At 44.9% G+C, this 22,340-nt stretch overlaps 1 protein-coding gene and 1 pseudogene across 1 annotated transcript; one reads left to right on the top strand and one right to left on the bottom strand.

Moving 5' to 3' along the window:
• Nucleotides 1-203: 203 nt before the first annotated feature.
• Nucleotides 204-4,369, bottom strand: LOC125538116 (cysteine-rich receptor-like protein kinase 10). The gene is made up of 7 exons (XM_087542279.1): nt 3,595-4,369; nt 2,296-2,312; nt 2,003-2,213; nt 1,659-1,896; nt 1,418-1,571; nt 1,059-1,346; nt 204-236 (listed from the first exon to the last, which is right to left on the bottom strand). Exons 1-7 carry the CDS (start codon nt 4,367-4,369, stop codon nt 204-206), a joined length of 1,716 nt encoding a protein of 571 aa, XP_087398405.1.
• A 6,593-nt stretch (nt 4,370-10,962) lies between these two features.
• On the top strand, nt 10,963-14,711 carry LOC147987106 (uncharacterized; annotated as a pseudogene).
• The last annotated feature ends 7,629 nt before the right edge of the window (nt 14,712-22,340 follow it).

Raw genomic sequence — 22,340 nt, 5'->3', positions numbered from 1 at the left:
CTAAGACAACCATGTAAATTGTTTTCTCATATGAGGTCGTTTTGTAGGTGTAATCATCCAAACAATAACCTAAACACGAAATATTAGTACTTCCAACACAACTTAGGCCCTTGAGATGAGATCGGATGGAGATGACCAAGACTTCAAAGATGTTCATGTCGACGATACAAAACTTCTTCATTAGAGCACATCTTCGTTTGAGGTCACTTTAATAATGTTTTATTTCGTGCTAAAATCTGATGTCAACAACAAGGTTGAATATGATTATGTTCTGATGGTATCAGCTAAATCAACATATGCACTGCACAAAATTCAAAATGAACATATGTGCTGCATTTTAAGCATATCTAATATCCTTGAGTGGCTTTCCACATTTAGTTACTTTACCAATGTGGTAACATTGGAGACTGAAGTCGGCACCCAATTAAGCAGTGTTGGGACCTATCATCTTCAATCTTCATGATGTAATACACTACACTATGAAAACAAGGATGGCCGGACCCCTCAAGTGTAAAAAAGAGTAATAGGTTATTTTTAATTTTTGTGGGGGCAAAACAATAAACAAGTTACTACAAATGTGGTTACAGACCAAGTTAAAGGGAAGTCTAAGTCCCATGTGCCACGGGCCACCACAACTTTGTAGTAAAAGAATAGTCATGTGCATTAGTCATGGAAACCTAGCCTAATCAATAGCAAGTCATCACTTTCATCCAACTCTGAAAAATATGAACTTTTGCCAGCCTTTATACAAAAATACCAATTCAGAACTTCATACCGAATGACTAACATAGGAAGCTCACAAGCACAAGTTTCATAGAAGGAAAAACAACCGCATAAGTGATCCACACATGATCGAGTAGCTTCTTCCACTAGACAAGGTGAAAATAGATGCAGAAACTACTACCGAAGTTCTCAAAATAAGGAAACCATATATGAAAATAACACAGGGGATTCCAATGTATTCATAAACTATTCATTTATTTGTACGAATATGAATATACAAACTAGAGATGTTTACATAAAAGATCAATGGAAGTAAATATCTAGCAGGCCTCTACCTCGGTGATAGTAATGTCATCCACGGACATGCCCACATTATCTCCGTGGTCTCCTGTTCCATGGTTCTGTTGTCGAAAGTATAAAGGTTCCTTCGGAGGAAGAAGCGGAACTGTTTCATTTTCCAACATGGAGACAATGGATGACATGCATGGCCTATCATCTGGATAGTCTTGAACACATAGAAGACCTATTTGAATGCATCTAACGACTATGTCAAGTGGACAATTTTCCACAATTGACGAGTCCACCAATCCTCTCGCATTTCCATCTTTCCATAACTTCCACGCCTAAACCAATGAAATCATGAAGTTATTATGATGCTTTGAGTTTTTGAAAATAGAGAATCTTATGTACTTACATAAGCCGTAAGGCTTGGTGAGTCATCCGCTATGGCATGGACTGAACTAATCTTTAATTCGCTTATAATCTCCAACAGTAGGACACCAAAGCTATAGGTGTCAGACTTGACAAAATAGAAACCTTCTGTTGCGTACTCAGGAGACATGTAACCGCTGTTTGAATCATTTAAAAAATTTATGTTATTTGACCGCTAAATAATTACCATGTCAAACTATAAGTTGGTTTCATGTATTACTTACAGTGTCCCGACAATGTGGGTAGTTTTTGATTGTGGCTCATTTCCCTCAAATATCTTTGCTATACCAAAATCAGATATTTTGGGGTTCATTTTTGCATCTAGCAAGACATTGCTTGCTTTGATATCTCTATGAATTATTGTCAACCTTGAATCTTCGTGCAAATAAAGAAGCCCCCTTGCAAGCCCTTTAATTACCTTGAACCGGGTTGGCCAATCAAGTATGGATCTCCTTGTAGTGTCTTCGAAGGCCAATGCGAAATAAACTCAGTAAACCAAAGAAAGTTTTGCAAGAAGTCTTCAAAAGAAAAAATGGTTTGTGAGTTGTGACCATAAGTTAGAACATACCAAAAAGGAAGGCATCCAAACTTTTATTATGCAGGTATTCGTAGACTAGCAACTTCTCGTCCTCGTGAGCGCAATAGGCAAGAAGCTGAACGAGATTCTTATGTTTCAATTTGGTAACCAAGATCACCTCATTTTTGAACTCATCGGCCGCTTGCCTAGAAATCTTACTGAGTCTTTTTACAGCGGCTTCCTTTCCGCCTCCGAAAATCCCCTACATCAATACATAATTCTTAAATTTGAAGTGAACACGAGAATGGAAAAAATCTAACAAGATCACTATCGTGAAATGGCACAGTACCCTCTTTGTTAACTGCACAAAATAAGAAATAGTCACCAAGTGAATGAAGCTTTCAAAATTTAACATGCATTTAGTTAAGTGTACATATATTCTCTAGATTCTATTACTACCTAAATTCTCTGACTTTAACATCCAAAAATACCAAATAAATTTTGAATTCAAAGTTTTTACGATCTGATAGTTCTACATGATTAATGCGGGTGATACCACAATGGTCTGTATGATGTGTTTCTTTTAATCATGTTTAAATTTAAACTGATTTGTTTAGGAGCGGCGTATGCCAACTCGCTTGTCGTGAAACATGATGCGAGGCATGGTCGCTCCAATTTCATATACCTACTCTACTCGCTTTCGTATGCACCATGCATGCTGTTAGCTCGTGGGAGAATCAGTAAAAATATCTGAAATGAAACAGTGTATGATTGTTCTAAAATTAATGGTTCATTGGTGTTTCTATATCTAACTTATTTACTTTATAGCATCTAAAAACAAGATATCATGAGCTGGTACTGTTACACAGGAAACGATATTTCAAAAACCTATGACATCAAGTAGCAGGAAAAAAATAACGCTGAGGTTAAATAAGAAAAGGAAAAAGGAAAGAGATTTTAACTACAAGAAGGGGAGGAGATTGCTCTGAACAAGAAGATGGTTAACTTTGCACATTGTTGTTTCGTCTTGGTAGATGATGTTTTCTTGTTGTTGAAAAAATTGGTAGAAGATGCTTAATTATGCAGGTTAACTAAATGCTCTGTCATAAGCTGCCAACGCAACAATCAACAGTCGTGGCAAAGCGCGGCTACTCTTCTACTCCAGCCTCGTGGTTATTTCTTTCGTGTTGTACAGTCTAAGATTCGAATCCGGTCATACACACAGATTGGGATTCAGGGGTTATATGTGTTTACATGGGCTTTTTTCTGAGAAAAAATTGACGGGGTGTTTGCAAAAAAGAACCGGCCAGATGCACCCATTTGGCCATCTAGCCAGTGACAGCAGGGCCCCTCTTGGCCATCCAGTCGTCAACAATGGGTCCCCTACCACACTATCACGTCTCGTCAGCACCGTGGCAGTGTACGGCCGGAATTTTTACCGTATTTACATGCCAAAGCCAAGATGATGCACCAGTTCAATGCATATCACAAGTTCTAGCACCAAAATGATCGTTTGCGCCAAGTTCAAGCATCACTAGTGTTATTGGCTCAATTTTAAATGCCCAAAGTAAAGCAAGCAATAGTGACAACATGCGGGTTTGTGAAGGAATAACCACCTGGATACAATACAATGTCGTACGTACCTGGAGATTTGGGTGCGACGACCAATGCAGCGGCACTAGCATTTGTCACACACGTGAACGTCCAAGACTTCTTCCCTGCCTCCCGCTTGTGGACGCACAAACCCCCGCCATTCTCGCAGCCCCCGCACTCACTCACCACCGCCGACCTCGACCACCTAAGCTCGAAGCCTTTTTTCAGCGCAGGGACGACGTCGTGAAGCAGGTTTGTAGTTGTACCGCCATGCAGAGACGTTCTCAGAACCGGCACTGCGACGACTTTCTCGCATTGGGTGGTGTAGTCGTACGGGGGCAAGTCGCCATGGAACACGTAAGTGCTCTTGCGTTCCTCGCTGTTGAGGCAGTCGATGAGGTGTCCCGCTCTAGCGCTGTCGTCGATGTAGGAGCAGTTCACCAAGAAGGTGAGGTTGGTGTCGTTGGCGGTGAGTGAAAGCGTCGGGTGGGAGCCGGACGGGAGGATGAGATTCCGGCCGACGAACGGGCAGGCTTTGTTGTGCTGTGAGAAGACGTCGAGGTCGAACAGGGAGACCCTCCGGTCGCCGTCGACTGTGTCATCGTAGAGGATGTTGGTGACGGTGTATTCCCTCGACGGCAAGAACAAAACGGGTGTGCGGCCGCGGCATTCGAGGCGGAGGCTCGGATGACCGCAGTGCCAAGCGTCGCCCGTATCGACCCAGAACGGATACCGGATTTTCACCTTGCCGCACTGGTGGGCCGGGCAGACGGGCGTGTCGGAGGCCAGCATGCCGACGACGAGGAGGCTAAGGAGGAGAAACATTATCTGGAGAGCTGTGTTGTGCACTTTTTTTATTGCTTTGTAGGTTTTTCTTCAAAAATGCACGTTCCGGTCCTCTTCTCCCAAGGCCCTCCTCCATTTTATAGGCTTCGCAAGCCCATGCATTATGGCTCGGCCCGGTTTCGTGTGTGCCCGGCACTACCCTGAACTGAATTGGGCACCTATCGTGTGGCGTTGCTTGCCTCGCCCGGTTGGCGAATCCTCGCTTGGCTGGCTTGGCCCGGTTTCCTGTGTGCCCGGCACTACCTGAACCAAATTGGGCACCAATCGTGTGGCGTTGCTTGCCTCGCCCGGTCTCCCAGGGTTTTTTTTGAGCGATAAACCAACTTTATTACTCAATTGTCAGGTTTACCTGAATTACAAAAGGATCGTGGGGTGAACCCAACCACACATGACGTCCTTCTTCTAAGGATGTAGAGAACTCCTATTTCTTCTTTCTTTTCCAAAAAGCTAGGCTTTCTCTTGCCTCCCGCCGGCGTTGTCGTCGGTCCGTCCCGTCTCCGATGGTCTTAGGACCATGAAGGCAGAGTGGATCTCGGCTCTTGCCAGTGGGAGGGCTCCGTTTTTAGAATATATATTTTTAGTTTTGTTAGGGTTTATGTCCTACTCAGGAAGGCGAGACGGCGGCAACTTCTTGAAGATGGAACAAAAGTCTCCCCGCCTAGCCCCGTTTCGGTGATGCGTCTAGCATCGTCGGTGGACATGTGGAGGTGTGTCTCCGGCGGATCTGTCTTTGATGGATTTGCTCGGATCTGTTCGTCGTTCGTCTGTGTTCCTGTGTCTTCAGGTTGGATCCTTCTCATCTACACTCTTCATCGGCGGCGGTTGCTGTTCTGGTGCGTTGATTCTATGAGGCCTTAGCACGACGACTTCCCGAGTGTCTACTACAATAAGGTTTGCCCGGGTCCGGCGATGGAGAGGCGATGACAGCGGCGCGCCTTCAGCTCGCTTCAGTGCTTGTAGTCGTCGCTAGATGGTTTACGGATCTCGATGTAATTTTTATTATTCTAGTGTTCGTTGTACTACCATGATTATTTTGAGGGTTTGAAACATTTCATTCAATTAATCAATGTGTCGAGCAGAATCGCTGGCAACCAAAGACTGGGCAAAGGTAGGGGTGAGACCCGGTCATACGGCTTGGGGTGCAAGCTCCATCTTCGACCCGTATAGCGCTAAAACATTTGCAACCTTATTACATGCCTGAGGGCAATTGATTATACAAAAGTCGCTAAAGTTCAGAGTAGCAAAAGCTTTTATTTTTCTAAATAATAGATTGAAAGTTTTTCTCGCAAAGAAAAGAAAACTCCTATTTGAGAGCTCCTAGGATGTAGAGAACTCCTATTTAATCGTGTGGCGTTGCTTGCCTCGCCCGGTCTCCCAGGTGAGATCTCCTATTTGCCACGCGCCGGCGGCAAATGATAGAGCCTTCGCTGAAGGCATAGCGCATGGGCCCGCCCATTAGGACGAAATGAGCTCCTGTCAAGTAAAAAAGTAAACAAAAATTAATGCGTCAGCAAGAGCTCGAACTCACACCTCCCTTTTCACAATGAGGGTAGCTTAACAATTTTTTTCTGGTGCGCTGTAGTGATTGATTCGAGGCGGGAATATTTAAGTAACATACCCTTTTGATTTTTTTAAATACACATTGAACATTTTGTAATATACGTTGGACATTTTGTAATATATGTTGAACATTTTCTTAAAATAAGTTGAGTCTTTTAAATAATACATGATTAAATGTTTTGTATTATATGATGAACTTTTTTGAAAAAATAGGAATATACGCACTAAACAAATTTCAGATACGCCCTGAACATTTGTGAAAATACGTTGAACAATTTGCGAATACGCATTGAACATTGTGTAATATACACTGAACAAAAATTCAGAAATATAGTGGATATTTGTATATTCATTGGAAAAAAACAGAAGAAAAAAACAAAACCAGAAGAGGAAAAACAGGATAAAAACCAAAAACCAGAAAATAAAATCAGGATAAAAACCAAACTAGAAGAAACAAGGACAAATCCAGAAGAAGAAACCAGGAACAAAACCAGAAGAAAAAAACAAGAGAGAAAACCAAAACATGGAAGAAGAAGAAAAAACTACGAAAGAAACAGCAGTGAACGAAAACAAGCACATGAACCCCGTAGTAGGCCGGCGCAACAAGTACGCGAACAAAAACAGCTGCGGGTGTTTCCTCCACAGCTTGACACCCGCGCGCGTCAAGTAGGAATTGCCCTCCCAAGTACAGTTTTCAACCGGGGACCTGTCGATTAAGGGACATGAGTAACCAGTAGGCCATGTTAGCGCTTGTCTTTTTTAGGATATGTTAGCGCTTGTTAATTGACACTTCTTTATCTCTTTTTATTATGGAAAACGTTTCTAATCATCTGGTTGATTTCAGCCGGGCGTAAGCCGCCTCCCCAGCCGCCATGTGGCTATGTGTTCTGGCTGATTCCACGCTCGTTCCTTTGTGTGTTCACATGGAACCGCTGTTGTTGATGTTTTACCTCGCGCACACGCATACGTCATATAGCTTGTGCCTACACGGTAGCTGCTGCTACTCCCTCTCTCATTTACTACCTCCGTCTTTGAAAGAGTATACTTTCAACTTTGTTGGAGGGTTAAAATATCTTAAAATTTGACCGAGTTTGTACAAAAATATATCAATGCTTGTGAAACTAAATAGATACATGACGAAAATATATGTTGTCATGAATGTAATGCTACTAATTTGATGGCATAAATATTGGCCTATTATGATATAAATACGGTCAAACATTAAAAGAATGACTTTTCAATAAGGCTGGTCATAGTGGGGAGTAACTTAGACTAGTGTCATGCATATGACACTAGGCTAAGTTACTACCTTCATAATGCAAAATAACATAATAATAGTAACTTAGATGGCTTCATTAATTACCTTGTAGACTCATCTAATCTTGGAAACCGCTATGTTACAGTAACATATTATATTATCACCTCTCATTAATTACTTGCCACATAAGCAAAAAATTCTTGAAGTGCGTTATTTACTAGTTAAGTTACTCCCACTATGACTAGCCTAAAGTTAAAAGTACACTCTTTTCAAGAACGGAGGAAGTACCCTTTAAGTAGCCTTTGTCTCTTTACTGAGTTAACCGCATGGCTCTGCATGCTGCATGCCGTAACCATTCTAAGCAAGCCTAGCGCGAGTTTGGCACTAACCATTGCTTTTGCTCAGCAATTTGGGCATCCCCGTTGCATGTAAAACACTAGCAACTTTGAGTAGCCTTTTTAACGCCCCCACCATGGCCGTCAAACCATTGCCATCGCAGCTGCCAGACCGCTGTTGTATCATCGTCGAAGCACCTGTGCCATCATAGCAGCACTGACATGGTCGGGAAGCACGCCTTTGCAACATCATCGAAGTAGTCAGGCCTTCGTCGCAGCATCATCGCAATCATCGAAGCACGTCATCGCAACATGATCGAGATCGTTTGAAGCATGCCGCCATCGCCGCGACTACCAAAGCACCCGTTGCCGCCAATGAAGCACGGCGTCGCAACATAATCGAAGCAGTCAGGCTGCCGTTGTAGCATCACCGCGGCCCTCGACGCATGTCATCGAAGCACACCGTGGTCGTTTGAAGAACAACGTCGTGACATCGTCACGCCCAATGAAGCATGTCGTCCCAACATCATCGAAGCAGTTAAGCTGCCATCGCATCATTGTCCCGACCGTCAAAGCACGCTGACGCAACATCACCGAAGTAGTCGGGCGGCCATCGCGGCATCACCATGGCCGTTGACGCACGCTGTCGCAGCATCACCGAAGCAGTCGGCCTACTGTCGCAACATGCCTAGTAGCATCGCTGCAGCCGTTGAAGGAGCCGGGTCACCATCACAGAATCTGCCATCCAGCGACGCACTACTTGCGGCCTCACATCGACGCCCGCTGCAGCAGCATCGTCGCCTCGACTTGTAGTGTGCGAGCCCTCGTTCGTAGTAGCCACTTCAGCGCATGTCTTTGCAGCAGCATCTCTTGTAGCTGCAATGGAGACGGTCGTTTTGGCTTTTAATGTTGCATGCTGCTACCATACACTTGCTAGAGGTATGGCCAACACTACCAATCAGTCGGATGATAATCACGTTTTTTAAACCGCCTTGTGAGCCGTGCGATTAGGCCCAACCAGCCATCGGATTTTCGGGTCACGTGGGTGCGTGAAGCCAATCAAACCACCGCTTTCATACAAACCTGTGTTCACACACATGTACGCATGCAGAGCATTTGACTATGGCGTCGCAACGCGGCTGTCTGTGCATTGTGGCGCGAAGAGTTTCAGCCATGCACATTCATGGCTTATGGTGGCACGCAATCAAAAAATGAGGGCCAGTGCTACGAATCAACCGGTTGATGCCCGGGAGATTTAAGCCGCCTGGCTGACCGTACGATCATCCCCACAGCGTCGTCGGATCCTTCCTCTCCAGCCGTTTGAATAGTCTACGCTCGCACAATCTCCTCTTCACATCACACAACAACCCCATTCTCTCCTTCGATCTCGCAGCACCTAGAGCCACCAGCGAGATGCTGCATCGGAGCCCGGGGAGCCGCCGGCGAAGCTTCACTGCAGCGACAACATCGGCGCGGTGGCGCTCCATCACAACACTGGACGCCTGCGGCTATGCTCCATGGAAACACCGGCCGCTTCGATGATGCTTCATCGCAATCCCGACAGCCACCGGCGAAGCTCCATTGCAGCACTGGTGTCCCTCCGGCGAAGCTCCATTGAAGCACTTGACGTCCTCGACGGAGCTTCATCGCAACACCGGCGACCGACCTGCGAAGCTTTCATTGGCAGCAACGGGTGCTGCGACGCAGCGCACGACGAAGACGGCGGAAGCTGAGAATATGCAGCGCCCACGGCCATTGAGGATGCTGCGATGTAGCGTTAGTGACGATGGGTGCAGCGACGCAGCACGGCGTCCATGGCCGAAACTCCAACACGGCGTGCACGATGACGGCTAAAGCTGCGATGCAGCACCGGCGGCCATGGCGGATGCTGCGATGCAGAGATAGGTGATGCGACGCAACGCGATACGATGGCGGCGGCCATGGTGAAAGTTGTGATGCAGCACTGGCGGCCATGGCGAAAAGCCGCGATGCAGCACGAGATGTTTGCGGTGCATCGCCGTCGGCTACGGCGGGTGCTGCGATGCAGCGTCAACGGCGACTGGTGCTGCAATGTAAGGCGACGGCGGACTGCGGCGGCAATGCAGATACTTCGTCAGTGGAGGGAATGAGATGCGGGAGATAGATCGAGCGAGGAAGAGTGCGGCCGTGGAAAGAGATTTTTTTTAGGCAACCGTGGAAAGAGATAAGATGGGAAGAGGTGAGCGATGTGTGGGCTACAGAGGGACACGTGGTTGGACCACGAGGGGGTTTACGCCAAGGAGAAATCAATCGGTTGCGCTGGACAGTTTTCGGGTGGTTCTTAATTGGGTATTTCTTTTATTCCTTTTTCTTGTTTCTTTTCTTTTTTTCTTGTTCTTTTCCTTTTTTCCTTTTTTTATTCTTTTCCCTTTTTACTTTTTTCTTCAATGTGCGAGGTTTTCTAAATTCTTTAATTTTTTATTCAAAATCGGTGAACTTCTTTTATGAATTCCCGATTTTTTCCTTCTAAATGGATGAACTTTTTTCAAATTTGTAAAGTTGTTATCAAAATTGATAAAAAAATTAAATTTGTGAAAATTTTCAAAATCAATGGAATATTTTTAAAACATGATGATTTTTTTTAAAATTTTGAACTCTTTCCAAAATTAAACTAATTTTTCATTTTTTGTGAACTTTTTTAGAAATTCGACGAAGTTATCTCAAAATCGACATACTTTTAAAAATTCAGGCTTTTTCGAAGTTTGTGATTTTTTTTAAAATCCTTCAACATTTTATAATTCACGATTTCTTGTGATTTTCCTGATTTTAATTTTTTATATTTCCTTCAAATATCAACGGTTGACTGGTCAACTATTGATCAACAAACTTTTTTTTTTCTGTCGAGGAAGAGCTTCGCTAGTGGTTTCACGGGCCGACCCATTTCTGTAGCTTAGCGAGTGCCAGAACTCGTAGCCGGCACAAAGAGCCGACTAGGATCTCCCATCCATCACTTCAAAGAAAAAGGGATCTTCCATCGTCTTGCCAAATACACCCATAGTCTTGCCAAATACTCGACTTCTATTGATCAGGGTAGCCATGTGTGGCTTTCCAATCCCTATGACCCTGCTTGCAGTGGCGGAGCTATGGGCCCATTGCTGGGCGGGCCAGACACAGAAACTACACTTAACCCTTGATTTTCAGGCCCAGTTTTTCTGTCTTCCTTCCCTATTTTCTCCTGGGCTGGGCGGGCCAAGGCCCAGTTTGGCCCTTACGTAGCTCCGCCCCTGCCTGCTTGTATCCCCTTGAACATTTGAAATGATCATTAAAGTTAAATAAAATTGTAGTCCCGTACCCCTTCACCTGAGATTAGGCGATTAGGGTTCCCCCCACCTCCCGTCGGCCCCGACGCGGATCTGCCTTGCCCCCGTGGCCTATAGGCCATGGAGGCGTCGTGGATCTCGGTCATCCTCGGTGCGAGGGTTCCATTTTCTGGCGTTATGGTCAAGGTTTTTTGGGGCGGCGCTCAGATGACGGTGGCGGCGCCTCGTTCAATAAAGTCTCCATGGCTGCAGTCCCATCTCGGCGGCGAGGTTGAGAAGCTTGTGGGAGTGGTGTGGTTCTCAAGGATTTCTTTTGGCTGTGGGGATTTCCGGATCGTCAAGGACCTTCATCGACGGTTATTCCTTCTTCTTCTCCGGGACGGATGTGGTCTTCTAGACCCGTTCGGCGACTTCCCGTCCGCAACCAACAACGCCACGCCGGCTCACGCGGGAGCGGTAGCGGCGGCGTGCCATCCACAATGTTTGGAGGTTGAAGACGAAGAGCATCTCAAGGATTTTGTTGGAATTTTCGTTCTTATTGAGGTGCTTCATACTATTCGATATTTCTTTTAATCCATGGTCCTTTGTGCAAAACAAAGAACTGATCAATAAAGTTTTGGAAACACCCAATCAAAGTATCAGTTTTTTTAGTTTTTCACTTTCCTTTAATAGAAATCATGAGCGTAACAAAAATCTTCTCAAATTTTAAAAGTGCAAGCGAATTCAAAAAAGGTTCACGAATTTGAAAAAAGTATTCATTAATTCAAAAAACTTTCGTGGTTATCTAAAAGTAATCACGGTGTTCACGTCAAAAATGTTCACTAAATGAAAAAAGAGTTCATGAATTGGAAAAATATTCGTGAACCCAAAAATATTATTTTACATTATGAACAATTTTTTGAACTTTAAGAACATTTTCGGGAAAATGAGAACATTATTTTAAAATGTAAAAAAAAATTAAATGTAATATTATCATTTTTTAAAATTCAGAATATTTTTGAAACAGATAAATTTTATTAAATTGCAAAAGATTAGAAGATTTTGTATATTGTTTTGAAAAACAAGAACAATTTCTGGAAATTCACGTTTTTCTAAAATAAACAATTTATGAAGTTCTGATTGTTTTTCAAAATTTACCAATTAAAACATATAGAAAATAGAAATATTAAAGGCAAAAATTAAAAAATGAAAAGAAAAGAAACCAGTTCAGGACCTTCCTTAAGGATCCCAAAACCCCTGACACGTGAGTCGTCAGAACTTAAACTGTTGCTACGTGCCGTACATTTTTTTCTTTGAACGTAGTATAAACGCAAGTGCTCATACATATGCGCATACATTCATTCCATGAATACACATATAAACCCTATGAGCACCGTCGTGAGACTGAGTTAATATATTATCACGAAGTCACCGTAGGCATCTCGTCGTCGACGAAAACATCTCTTGCTACTAAAAGCACATCATCAAAAATCCTGAAATAAATCTTAAAATAATACGGATATCAGGACCTGAACCCTGATGGGCAAGGGATACCACTGTCTCTTTAATCATCTAACCACGGATTAATTCGCCTATGGGCCGTACATAAAAATTAGGATCGGGACCAAACTTGCACCCCGGCCCATGGGAATCGCCCGATCCGTTAGGCTGTTCTACGTTTTTCATATCCGTCTCCTGTCGTATTTCGTCTGATTGCTTTTGTTTTTCAGATCTAAGGTGTATGTGTTATTTTTTGCTAAGGCAATTCCTTACAATCTGGCTTCACTTGTAAGAAAATGATTAAATAGGCTAAATCATCTGATTAGTGCTTTTTCAAGTGTTAGAGTACGTAATGGGCTTAATGGCCTGGGCTGGCGGTATAGCCCGTCAGTCTTAGGATTAATTAGAAATAAGAGTCGCTTGCTTAATAGTCAAGTAAACCTTTTTATATAAGAAGAGGAGATGTATCAATCTAATCAAGCAAGAAGCAATCAGTATTTGCTCGGCTTCCCTTAAGGAGCCGGGAGACCTAACCCTAGCCGCCTTTTGCGCCACCCCGTCTCTTCTCCACCACGTAAGGACGATGCCCAGCCGCCGGCCGCCGCGCCCTCGACCTCGTCTTCCTCCATCTTTCCCCTACAATCTCCGCCCTAGAACCGGCAGAACCCTACCTCCTAACATCTTGGTATCAGGTAGCTCGGTTTCGACCATGTCTGCACCACCACCAATCCCGCCGCTGCCCACCACCACCGCACCGCCGCCGATCCTCTCCACAGCGCTGCTGGCCCTACCCACTGCGCCACTTGGATCCACCGCCGGCGCCTCCACTGGCCAGTCGCCGCCCCCCTCCACGGGTCCGTCGCCACCACCCTACACCGCGCCGCTGGTTTACTCCCCGGCGGAGATGACCGGCATCCTCAACGATCTCGTCACAGCCGTCCAGGGGATCTGCCTCTACTTGGCCGGGCCCTACGGGCTGCCGCCGACCACGTCACCAACCATCGCCACCGGGCTGATGCTCCTGCCGTGGCAGCAGCCGCACCCGGCGGCCTCCGTCGCGCTCGCCGGGCCGCTGCAGCCACAGCTATAGCTACCGCCGCCACCGCCCTGGCAGCCCTGGAAGCCGCCGCACCAAGGGGCCACCGGCGCTAGTCGAGCCGCTGCAGCTGCAGCCAGCCCCCGCCTCCGCCCCACTCTGGCTTCAATGGCCGGCCGCGGCCATCGCGGTGCCCGCCGCCTCCGCCGTTCCCATGCAGCATCAGCTGCCGCTGCAGGCGCCTCCGTTGCCCAGCACCGAGCTGAATACAACCGCGCCGGCAGGCATGCCGATTCAGCAAGTGCGGTTCCCGCCCTCGCCGTCCCAGCTTCCAGCCTGGTTGGCCGAGACGTCACCGCCGCCAGTCTACACCATGGTCGCGGACCAGCCGGCGCCCTCCCTGCCATACGACGGGCCCTCCGGCTCCGCGGGTTTCCACACTGGCTGCGCCGGGCCACCGCTTCCCAGCGGACCACCTGTGCACACCGGACCGACGCCATCCTCTTCGCTGCTCCGTACCGCCGAGCCGTACGCTCACGGCGGTCATGCTCAGACACCGCCGCGCTTCGCCAAGCTTGACTTCGCCACCTACGACGACGCCGAGGACCCCCTCAACTGGCTCAACCAGTCTGAGCAATTCTTCCGGGGGCAACGCACGCTCGCGTCGGAACGCACCTGGCTCGCCTCATATCACCTTCGGGGCGCCGCACAGACGTGGTACTACGCCCTCGAGCAAGAAGAGGGCAGCATGCCCCCATGGGAGCGCTTTCGCGAGCTATGCCTCCTTCGCTTCGGGCCGCCAATACGCGGGAGCCGGCTAGCGGAACTCGGCCGCCTTCCCTTCACCTCCACGGTTCAGGACTTCGCCGACCGTTTTCAGGCCCTGGCATGTCACGCCTCGGGCGTGACGGCGCAGCAGCGGGCCGACCTCTTCGTCGGTGGACTTCCGGATCACATCCACGTGGACGTGGAGCTTCGGGGACCCCAGGATCTCCAGACGGCCATGTACTACGCCCGCGCATTCGAGCGTCGCGCGGTGGCCATCCAACAGGCATTGCCGTCTCGGGCCGCTGGGTCGCTACCCTGGCCGGAGGTTCCCGCGCAGGGTCGGCCGGCTCAGGCTTCCACGACACCCCTCGCCGCGACCGCGGCGCGCCCGTTCCGCCGGCTCACCTCGGCCGAGCTACTCGAGCGTCGCCGCCAAGGGTTGTGCTTCAACTGCGACGAGCCCTACACGCCCGGCCACGTCTGCCCGTGACTGTTCTACCTGGAGGCTGCAGACTACATTGAGGAGGACGTCGTCGCCGCCGACCTGGCCGTCCCAGCTGTCGCGAAGGTGTTTGACGCTGGTTGATCACCTCGAGGAGTTCAGCCAGCGCTTCCCCACCTTACAACTCGAGGACGAGCTGTTTGTGCAGGCGGGGAAAAGTGTTATGACCGGCATGCTTTAGCAATAAAAACAAATAACTACACAAACGACAAAATTCTAACAGGGAAAACAGATGAGCGTTGCAATGTGAGGTGCAGAACAATAAATCCACAAGCGTGGCGCTCACCGACTTGCCTGGTGCTTGACCATGGTGACGGCGCCGCTCTGCCTCCAGTCCAGTGCATCGGGCATGGCGTCGGGTATAGGGATGTACTTATCGCGGATGATGTACTCTGGAGGCTCATCTTCGTTGCGTTGTGCATTTGAGAAAAAATTATATTAATTGGTAAGAAGCAATTGCTGTGATGATCGATCGAAAGTGAAGTAAGATGAAAAAACAGATAGCAGAGTAAAAGGGAAATAATAAGACAACAAAACTGAAAACCTGAAGCACAAATCAGTGATTACCAGCATGAGAGATCCATTGCCGAGATGGCCAGAAGCAGCGCCCTGGTGTATGACCTGAATGTTCATTGCCTTGCACACGATCGAAGGGAACAACTCCATCTTGTTGTTCTGCATGCAGAAGATGGTCTTCAAGTTAATGTGATGTTTGCAGTAGAAGAAATTTAAGCAATTTGATTAAGATGAACTGTTCTCACCGCGTCAAGGAAGGCGTCGACCAACTTGATGATGTTCATGATGACGACGACACTGTCGTGCGTCCCTTCACTCATGGCCGAATACGCGACGTCAGCTTGCTGCTGCTTCCTAGAGTCGACGAGTCAGCTGAGCATCCCCGCGCGCTGTGCCCGCCGGCCGGGCGCTATGTCTGTTGTATCTGTAAGATAAGTCACCAAAACCAAAGATCATATATGTGTTCTTATCTGCTAGGAGTTTTAGAGACACAACAGACAATGGAACAACTCTGAAGGCAACACCCCAAACAGTCTTTCAAAGCACTGGAAGCATCAAGACCTATGTTGTGCAATCTTGGTTTTTCTTGTCAATTATCATGGGTTGGTTGTGATATCAGCTCTTTGTCCTACCCATTTATAAGTCACACTCTTCTTCTTGATTTTGCTGCACCCACACTTGATCATCAGCAATATAAATAGGATAATATTTTAAGTGCTAAGATCATATTTCTAGCTTAAATAGTTCAGTCTGCCTGTCTAATTTAGCAGACGGTACCTTTGAATATTCAGTTCAGGCGATCTTTAGTTGGGGAACGCTGGACTTCTTGGCTACACTTAGTCAGGAGGCTAATGGTGGTGCATGATACGTCTCCAACGTATCTATAATTTTTTATTGTTCCATGCTAAATTATATTCTGTTTTGGACATTATCGGGCTTTATTATACACTTTTATATTGTTTTGATACTAACCTATTAACCGGAGACCCAGCCCAGAATTGCTGTTTTTTGCCTATTTCAGAGTTTCGCAGAAAAATAATATCAAACGGAGTCCAAATGGAATGAAACCTTCGGGAACGTGATTTTCGAAACGAACGTGATCCAGAGGACTTGGACCCTACGTCAAGACTTCAACCAGGAGGCCACGAGGTAGGGGGCGCGCCTACCCCCCCCCCCCCCCCAGGCCCGCCCTCCACCCTGTGGGCCCCCTGTTGCTCCACCGACGTACTCCTTCCTCCTATATATACCTACGTACCCCCAAACTACCAGATACGGAGCCAAAAACCTAATTCCACCACCGCAACCTTCTGTACCCGTGAGATCCCATCTTGGGGCCTGTTTCGGAGCTTCGCCGGAGGGGCATCGATCACGGAGGGCTTCTACATCAACACCATAGCCTCTCCGATGATGTGTGAGTAGTTTACCTCAGACCTTCGGGTCCATAGTTATTAGCTAGATGGCTTCTTCTCTCTTTTTGGATCTCAATACAATGTTCTCCTCCTCTCTCGTGAAGATCTATTCGATGTAATCATCTTTTGCGGTGTGTTTGTTGAGACCGATGAACTGTGGGTTTATGATCAAGTTTATCTATGAACAATATTTGAATCTTCTGAATTCTTTTATGTATGATTGGTTATCTTTGCAAGTCTCTTCGAATTATTAGTTTGGTTTGGCCTACTAGATTGATCTTTCTTGCAATGGGAGAAGTGCTTAGCTTTGGGTTCAATCTTGCGGTGTCCTTTCCCAGTGACAGTAGGGGCAGCAAGGCACGTATTGTATTGTTGCCATCGAGGATAACAAGATGGGGTTTATATCATATTGCATGAGTTTATCCCTCTACATCATGTCATCTTGCTTAAAGCGTTACTCTGTTCTTATGAACATAATACTCTAGATGCATGCTGGATAGCGGGCGATGTGTAGAGTAATAGTAGTAGATGCAGGCAGGAGTCAGTCTACTTTTCTCGGACGTGATGCCTATATACATGATCATACCTAGATATTCTCATAACTATGCTCAATTCTGTCAATTGCTCAACAGTAATTTGTTCACCCACCGTAAATACTTATGCTCTTGAGAGAAGCCACTAGTGAAACCTATGGCCCCCGGGTCTATTTTCCATCATATTAATCTTCCAGCACTTAGCTATTTCCGTTGCCTTTTATTTTGCTTTTATTTTACTTTGCCTCTTTATCATAAAAATACCAAAAATATTATCCTATCATATCTATCAAATCTCACTCTCGTAAGTGACCGTGAAGGGATTGACAACCCCTTATCGCGTTGGTTGCGAGGATTTATTTGTTTGTGTAGGTGCGAGGGACTCGTGCGTAGCCTCCTACTGGATTGATACCTTGGTTCTCAAAAACTGAGGGAAATACTTACGCTACTTTGATGCATCACCCTTTCCTCTTTAAGGGAAAACCAACGCAGTGCTCAAGAGGTAGCAAGAAGGATTTCTGGCACCGTTACCGGGGAGGCTTACGCAAGGTCAAGTTAAGATTTGGACTCCCGACAACGAGCCATTTCTGGCGCCGTTGCCGGGGAGTCTACGTAAAACTCAACATACCAAGTACCCATCACAAACCCTTATCTCCCGCATTACATTATTTGCCATTTGCCTCTCGTTTTTCTCTCCCTCACTTCACCCTTGCCGTTTTATTCGCCCTCTCTCTTTTCCGTTCGCCTCTTTTTGCCTGTCTCTTGTTTGCTCGTGTGTTGGATTGCTTGCTTGTCTCGATGGCTCTACCAAGATTTGGTGATCCTCACCTTAAAAGGCTAGAAGAGATCGAAGGCAACGTTAGGAGTTTCATGGTCTTATAATTTGAACATAACAATTTCTTTAGGAACGAGCTTAAGGAACAAAAAAGCTTTATGAGTTATATGAATAAAGAGATCGATGATATGTCTAAAGAATTTGATGGTTTGAGATCCCAAATTGCTCATCTTGAGAAGTTAATAGCTGAAATTTCGGATAAGCAGTTCACCTTAGTTAATAAGATGGCCGCTAAGCCAGAAAACTTTGAAAACAAAGATGAAGATCTAAAAGTTATTGATGTGTCTACTATTAAATCTTTGTTTTGCAATATGAATCTTGATAATGATGGGACTGAATATGATCCACCTTTACCTAGAAGGCGTTCTAGAAATTCGGAGTTTTTAGATCTTGATGCTAAAATTGATAGAAGTGGTAATAAAGAGGTCAAAACTTTAGATCTCAATACACCCACTATTTTGGATTTCAAGAAATTTAATTATGATAATTGCTCTTTGATTGATTGTATTTCCTTGTTGCAATCCGTTCTAAATTATCCTCATGCTTATAGTCAAAATAAAGCATTTACCAAATATATCGTTGATGCTTTAATGCAATCTTATGAAGAAAAACTTGAGTTGGAAGTTTCTATCCCTAGAAAACTTTATGATGAGTGGGAACCTATTATTAAAATTAAAATTAAAGATCATGAATGATATGCTTTTGTGATTTGGGTGCTAGTGTTTCCACTATTCCAAAAACTTTGTGTGATTTGCTAGGTTTCCATAATTTTGTTGATTGCTCTTTAAACTTGCACCTTGCGGATTCCACTATTAAAAAACCTATGGGAAAAATTAATGATGTTCTTATTGTTGCAAATAGGAACTATGTGCCTGTAGATTTTATTGTTCTTGACATAGATTGCAATCCTTCATGTCCTATTATTCTTGGTAGACCTTTCCTTAGAACGATTGGTGCAATTATTGATATGAAGGAAGTGAATATTAGGTTCCAATTTCCATTAAAGAAAGGCATGAAACACTTCCCTAGAAAGAAAATAAAATTACCTTATGAATCTATTATGAGAGCCACTTATGGATTGCCTACCAAAGATGGCAATACCTAGATCTCTACTTGCTTTTATGCCTAGCTAGGGGCGTTAAACGATAGCGCTTGTTAGGAGGCAACCCAATTTTATTTTTAGTTTTTTGCTTTTTGCTTCTTTTTAGGAATAAATATTTGATCTAGCCTCTGGTTAGATGTGTTTTTATGTTTTAATTAGTGTTTGTGCCAAGTTTAACCTATAGGATCTTCTTGGATGATAGTTATTTGATCTTGCTGAAAATTTCAGAAACTTTCTGTTCATGAAAATAATTGTTAAAAATCACCAGAAGGTGATAAAATATTGATTACAATTGCTGCTGATAAATAAACAAATTGTCTAGGTCTTCCTATTTTGGCTGAATTTTTGGAGTTCCAGAAGTTTGCGTTAGTTACAGATTACTACAGACTGTTCTGTTTTTGACAGATTCTGTTTTTCGTGTGTTGTTTGCTTATTTTGATGAATCTATGACTAGTAAAATAGTTTATAAATCATAGAGAAGTTGGAATACAGTAGGTTTAACACCAATATAAATAAATAGTTCATTACAGTACCTTGAAGTGGTCTTTTGTTTTCTTTCGCTAACGGAGCTCACGAGATTTTCTGCTGAGTTTTGTGTTGTGAAGTTTTCAAGTTTTGGGTAAACGTGATGGATTATGGAACAACGAGTGACAAGAGCCTAAGCTTGGGGATGCCCATGGCACCCCAAGATAATCTAATGACACCTAAAAGCCAAAGCTTGGGATGCTCCGGAAGGCATCCCCTCTTTCGTCTACTTCCATCGGTAACTTTACTTGGAGCTATATTTTTATTCACCACATGATATGTGTTTTGCTTGGAGCCTGTTGTATTATTTGAGTCTTTATTTGTTAGTTTACCACAATCAGCCTTGCTGTACAAACCTTTTGAGAGAGTCACACTTGATTAGGAATTTATTAGAATACTCTATGCTTCACTTATATTTTTTGAGCTATATAGTTTTTGCTCTACGCTACTAGGAAAAAGGCTACTAGCAGCGCGGGTACCCACGCTACTAGTATCGCGCTACAGCTAATAGTTAGCAGTAGCGTGGGGTAAACCCACGCTACTAGTACGCCTGTTAGTAGTAGCGCAGATGGCACCGCGCTACTACTATCTCAACCAGCGCTACTACTATCCTAGGTAGTAGTAGCGTGCACTTCTCCTCCCACGCTACTAGTAGGTAATTAGGAATTAAAAAAATAAAATTTAGATGCATTATTCATGGATAGAAAATAGACATGCCCAGTGCAAAATAAACTCATGTCAAGGAACATCTCAACTGAAAGAAATCACAACATCCCATTTACCATCAGACTCGTGTCAAGGAACAACATCTCAACTGAAAGAAATCACGACATCCCATTTAACATCAGACGAACACAACCATCATCTAAAGGTGGGTACCTTCCCTAGCATTCCACCACCAACCTAAACAGACCACTTCTCTAGATGTATCTACTAAGGCTTGGAGTTCAGACATCGGTGGACCTCCCCCCGGACGGTGGCGTCGAGGACCTCCATCTTGGCGACCTCCGACATCGCGATCACCTGGATGATCATCTGTGTGCAGTAGTGACTGGGCTTCATGGTGAAGTCCACCTCCAAGTGGTTGAAGAGCACGACACCCACCGGGCCACGAAAATTCTCCTCGATCACCCCTGCACCCATGTCAGGAAAGTGAAAACTTGTTGGTTCACGTGCTGTGTCCAAATCTAGTATTGTATTTTCTTTCGTTTTTGCGCATGCACATGAATCAATAGTAACAGCCGAAGGCTGGTCCTTACTTGTTGCTCGACACGTGAAGAAGGCCGGGTACCCTCCTTATTGCACGAACGAATCCAAGGAAGACAGACAAGGAATAGTTTCAGCTAACAAAGGAAAATGAGAACAAAGAGCAATCAGTAATTCTGAGACAAGAAATAACTTCTGTTGTAACCCGTGCATTGTATTCTATCCCAAGCTAAACTACCTAGTATTTGTCGTAGTCATGGTGAACTCGCTTTCATTTTCAGAAAATCCTGTATCTGTCATGTTCCTCCGCAGGTTTACGCCGGGCTCATTTGGCTCCGGCAACGTGGCATTCTCACCGGCCAGCCTCATGACAACCAAAGACATCACCGGCCTGTTCTACAACATGGGCCTTTTTTTGTAAAGAACCTCTACCAGAACCAGACTCGGATGGTGTTTTTTTCCTTTTAGTATGAACTGGTGGTGGTGGTGGTGTTGAGAATGCAACATGTGAGGGGACACCGACAAAATGGAGATTCTCCTGTTGTTGTTGTCTAGGAAGGGGGACATGAGATGGATAGTGCATTGGCTGGAATGTTGGCGTTCGTGGACTGCTTGATAAACTAAGAAAACCATCAGGTGGATGGGTATACATTCGCCTGAAACAAATAAGAGGAAGTAAGATAACAGCTACTTAACAGCAAAGTAAAGAAATTAACGCTTGCTGTTAGAATCTGCTCCTCCATCTTCCTACCCTTCAGCAGGATAGCCTCAATCGCACATGATATACTCATATATGTCACTGGAACAAAGATGCAAAGAATATGATTAAGTGCTAAAAACAGGTTGACCAAGTAAGGTTCAGAATTGGATCAGGTAAGAAGTTATGCATATCTAAACAAAGAACGTGGCATAAGAATATTCTGATGCGGAGATGACACTTTGTTCCTATAAAAAAGGTGATAACCTCAATACGACGTCTTCATAAATTCGGAGGAAAATCACAGATCAATATTAACCTATACTGCATGTAAATATATAGTTCACAAATCAACGTCTTGCTGTTTGCACATTATGTCAACGCATCAATCACCTATGAAAAAACTTCACTGGGACAAAGATGCAAACAGTATGGTGAAGTGCTAAAAGCATGCTTGACCAAGTAATGGTCATGAATTGAAATAGGTAGTTAGGTGCAGAATTAGGCAAAAAAGAAATCTGATATCCTTGTAACGATGTGTTCTAAAAATTCAGAAGGAAAGCCATAATGGAAACATGCAGACCATCATTTAATATGTCTGTCATGCATAATTTACAATCAAAAGCCTGGTCTTCTCTTTACACATTGAGCACAGCAGTTCCAAGGAGCTTGCTACAGTACAGAGATTCTCGGAACTATATTATGCTCCTTGGAACTACATTATATAAATGACATACATAGGAATTGATCCAAATAGTGGACAAATTTAATCAAAGTTCATAAAACAGAACATACAAAGAAAATATAGGAAGAGACGTGAGGTTCTGAGAGGAGTAAGAGGTGACTGACCATGGTCGGGTTGATGAATTCGTCAGTGTTTGACTAGACTA

This window comes from Triticum urartu, chromosome 2A, assembly GCF_056163025.1.
Source record: "Triticum urartu cultivar PI428250 chromosome 2A, HENAU_Tu73, whole genome shotgun sequence".
Classification (NCBI taxonomy): Eukaryota; Viridiplantae; Streptophyta; class Magnoliopsida; order Poales; family Poaceae; genus Triticum; species Triticum urartu.
Note: the sequence above shows the minus strand (reverse complement) of the source record. Positions and strands in the feature narration are given on the sequence as shown.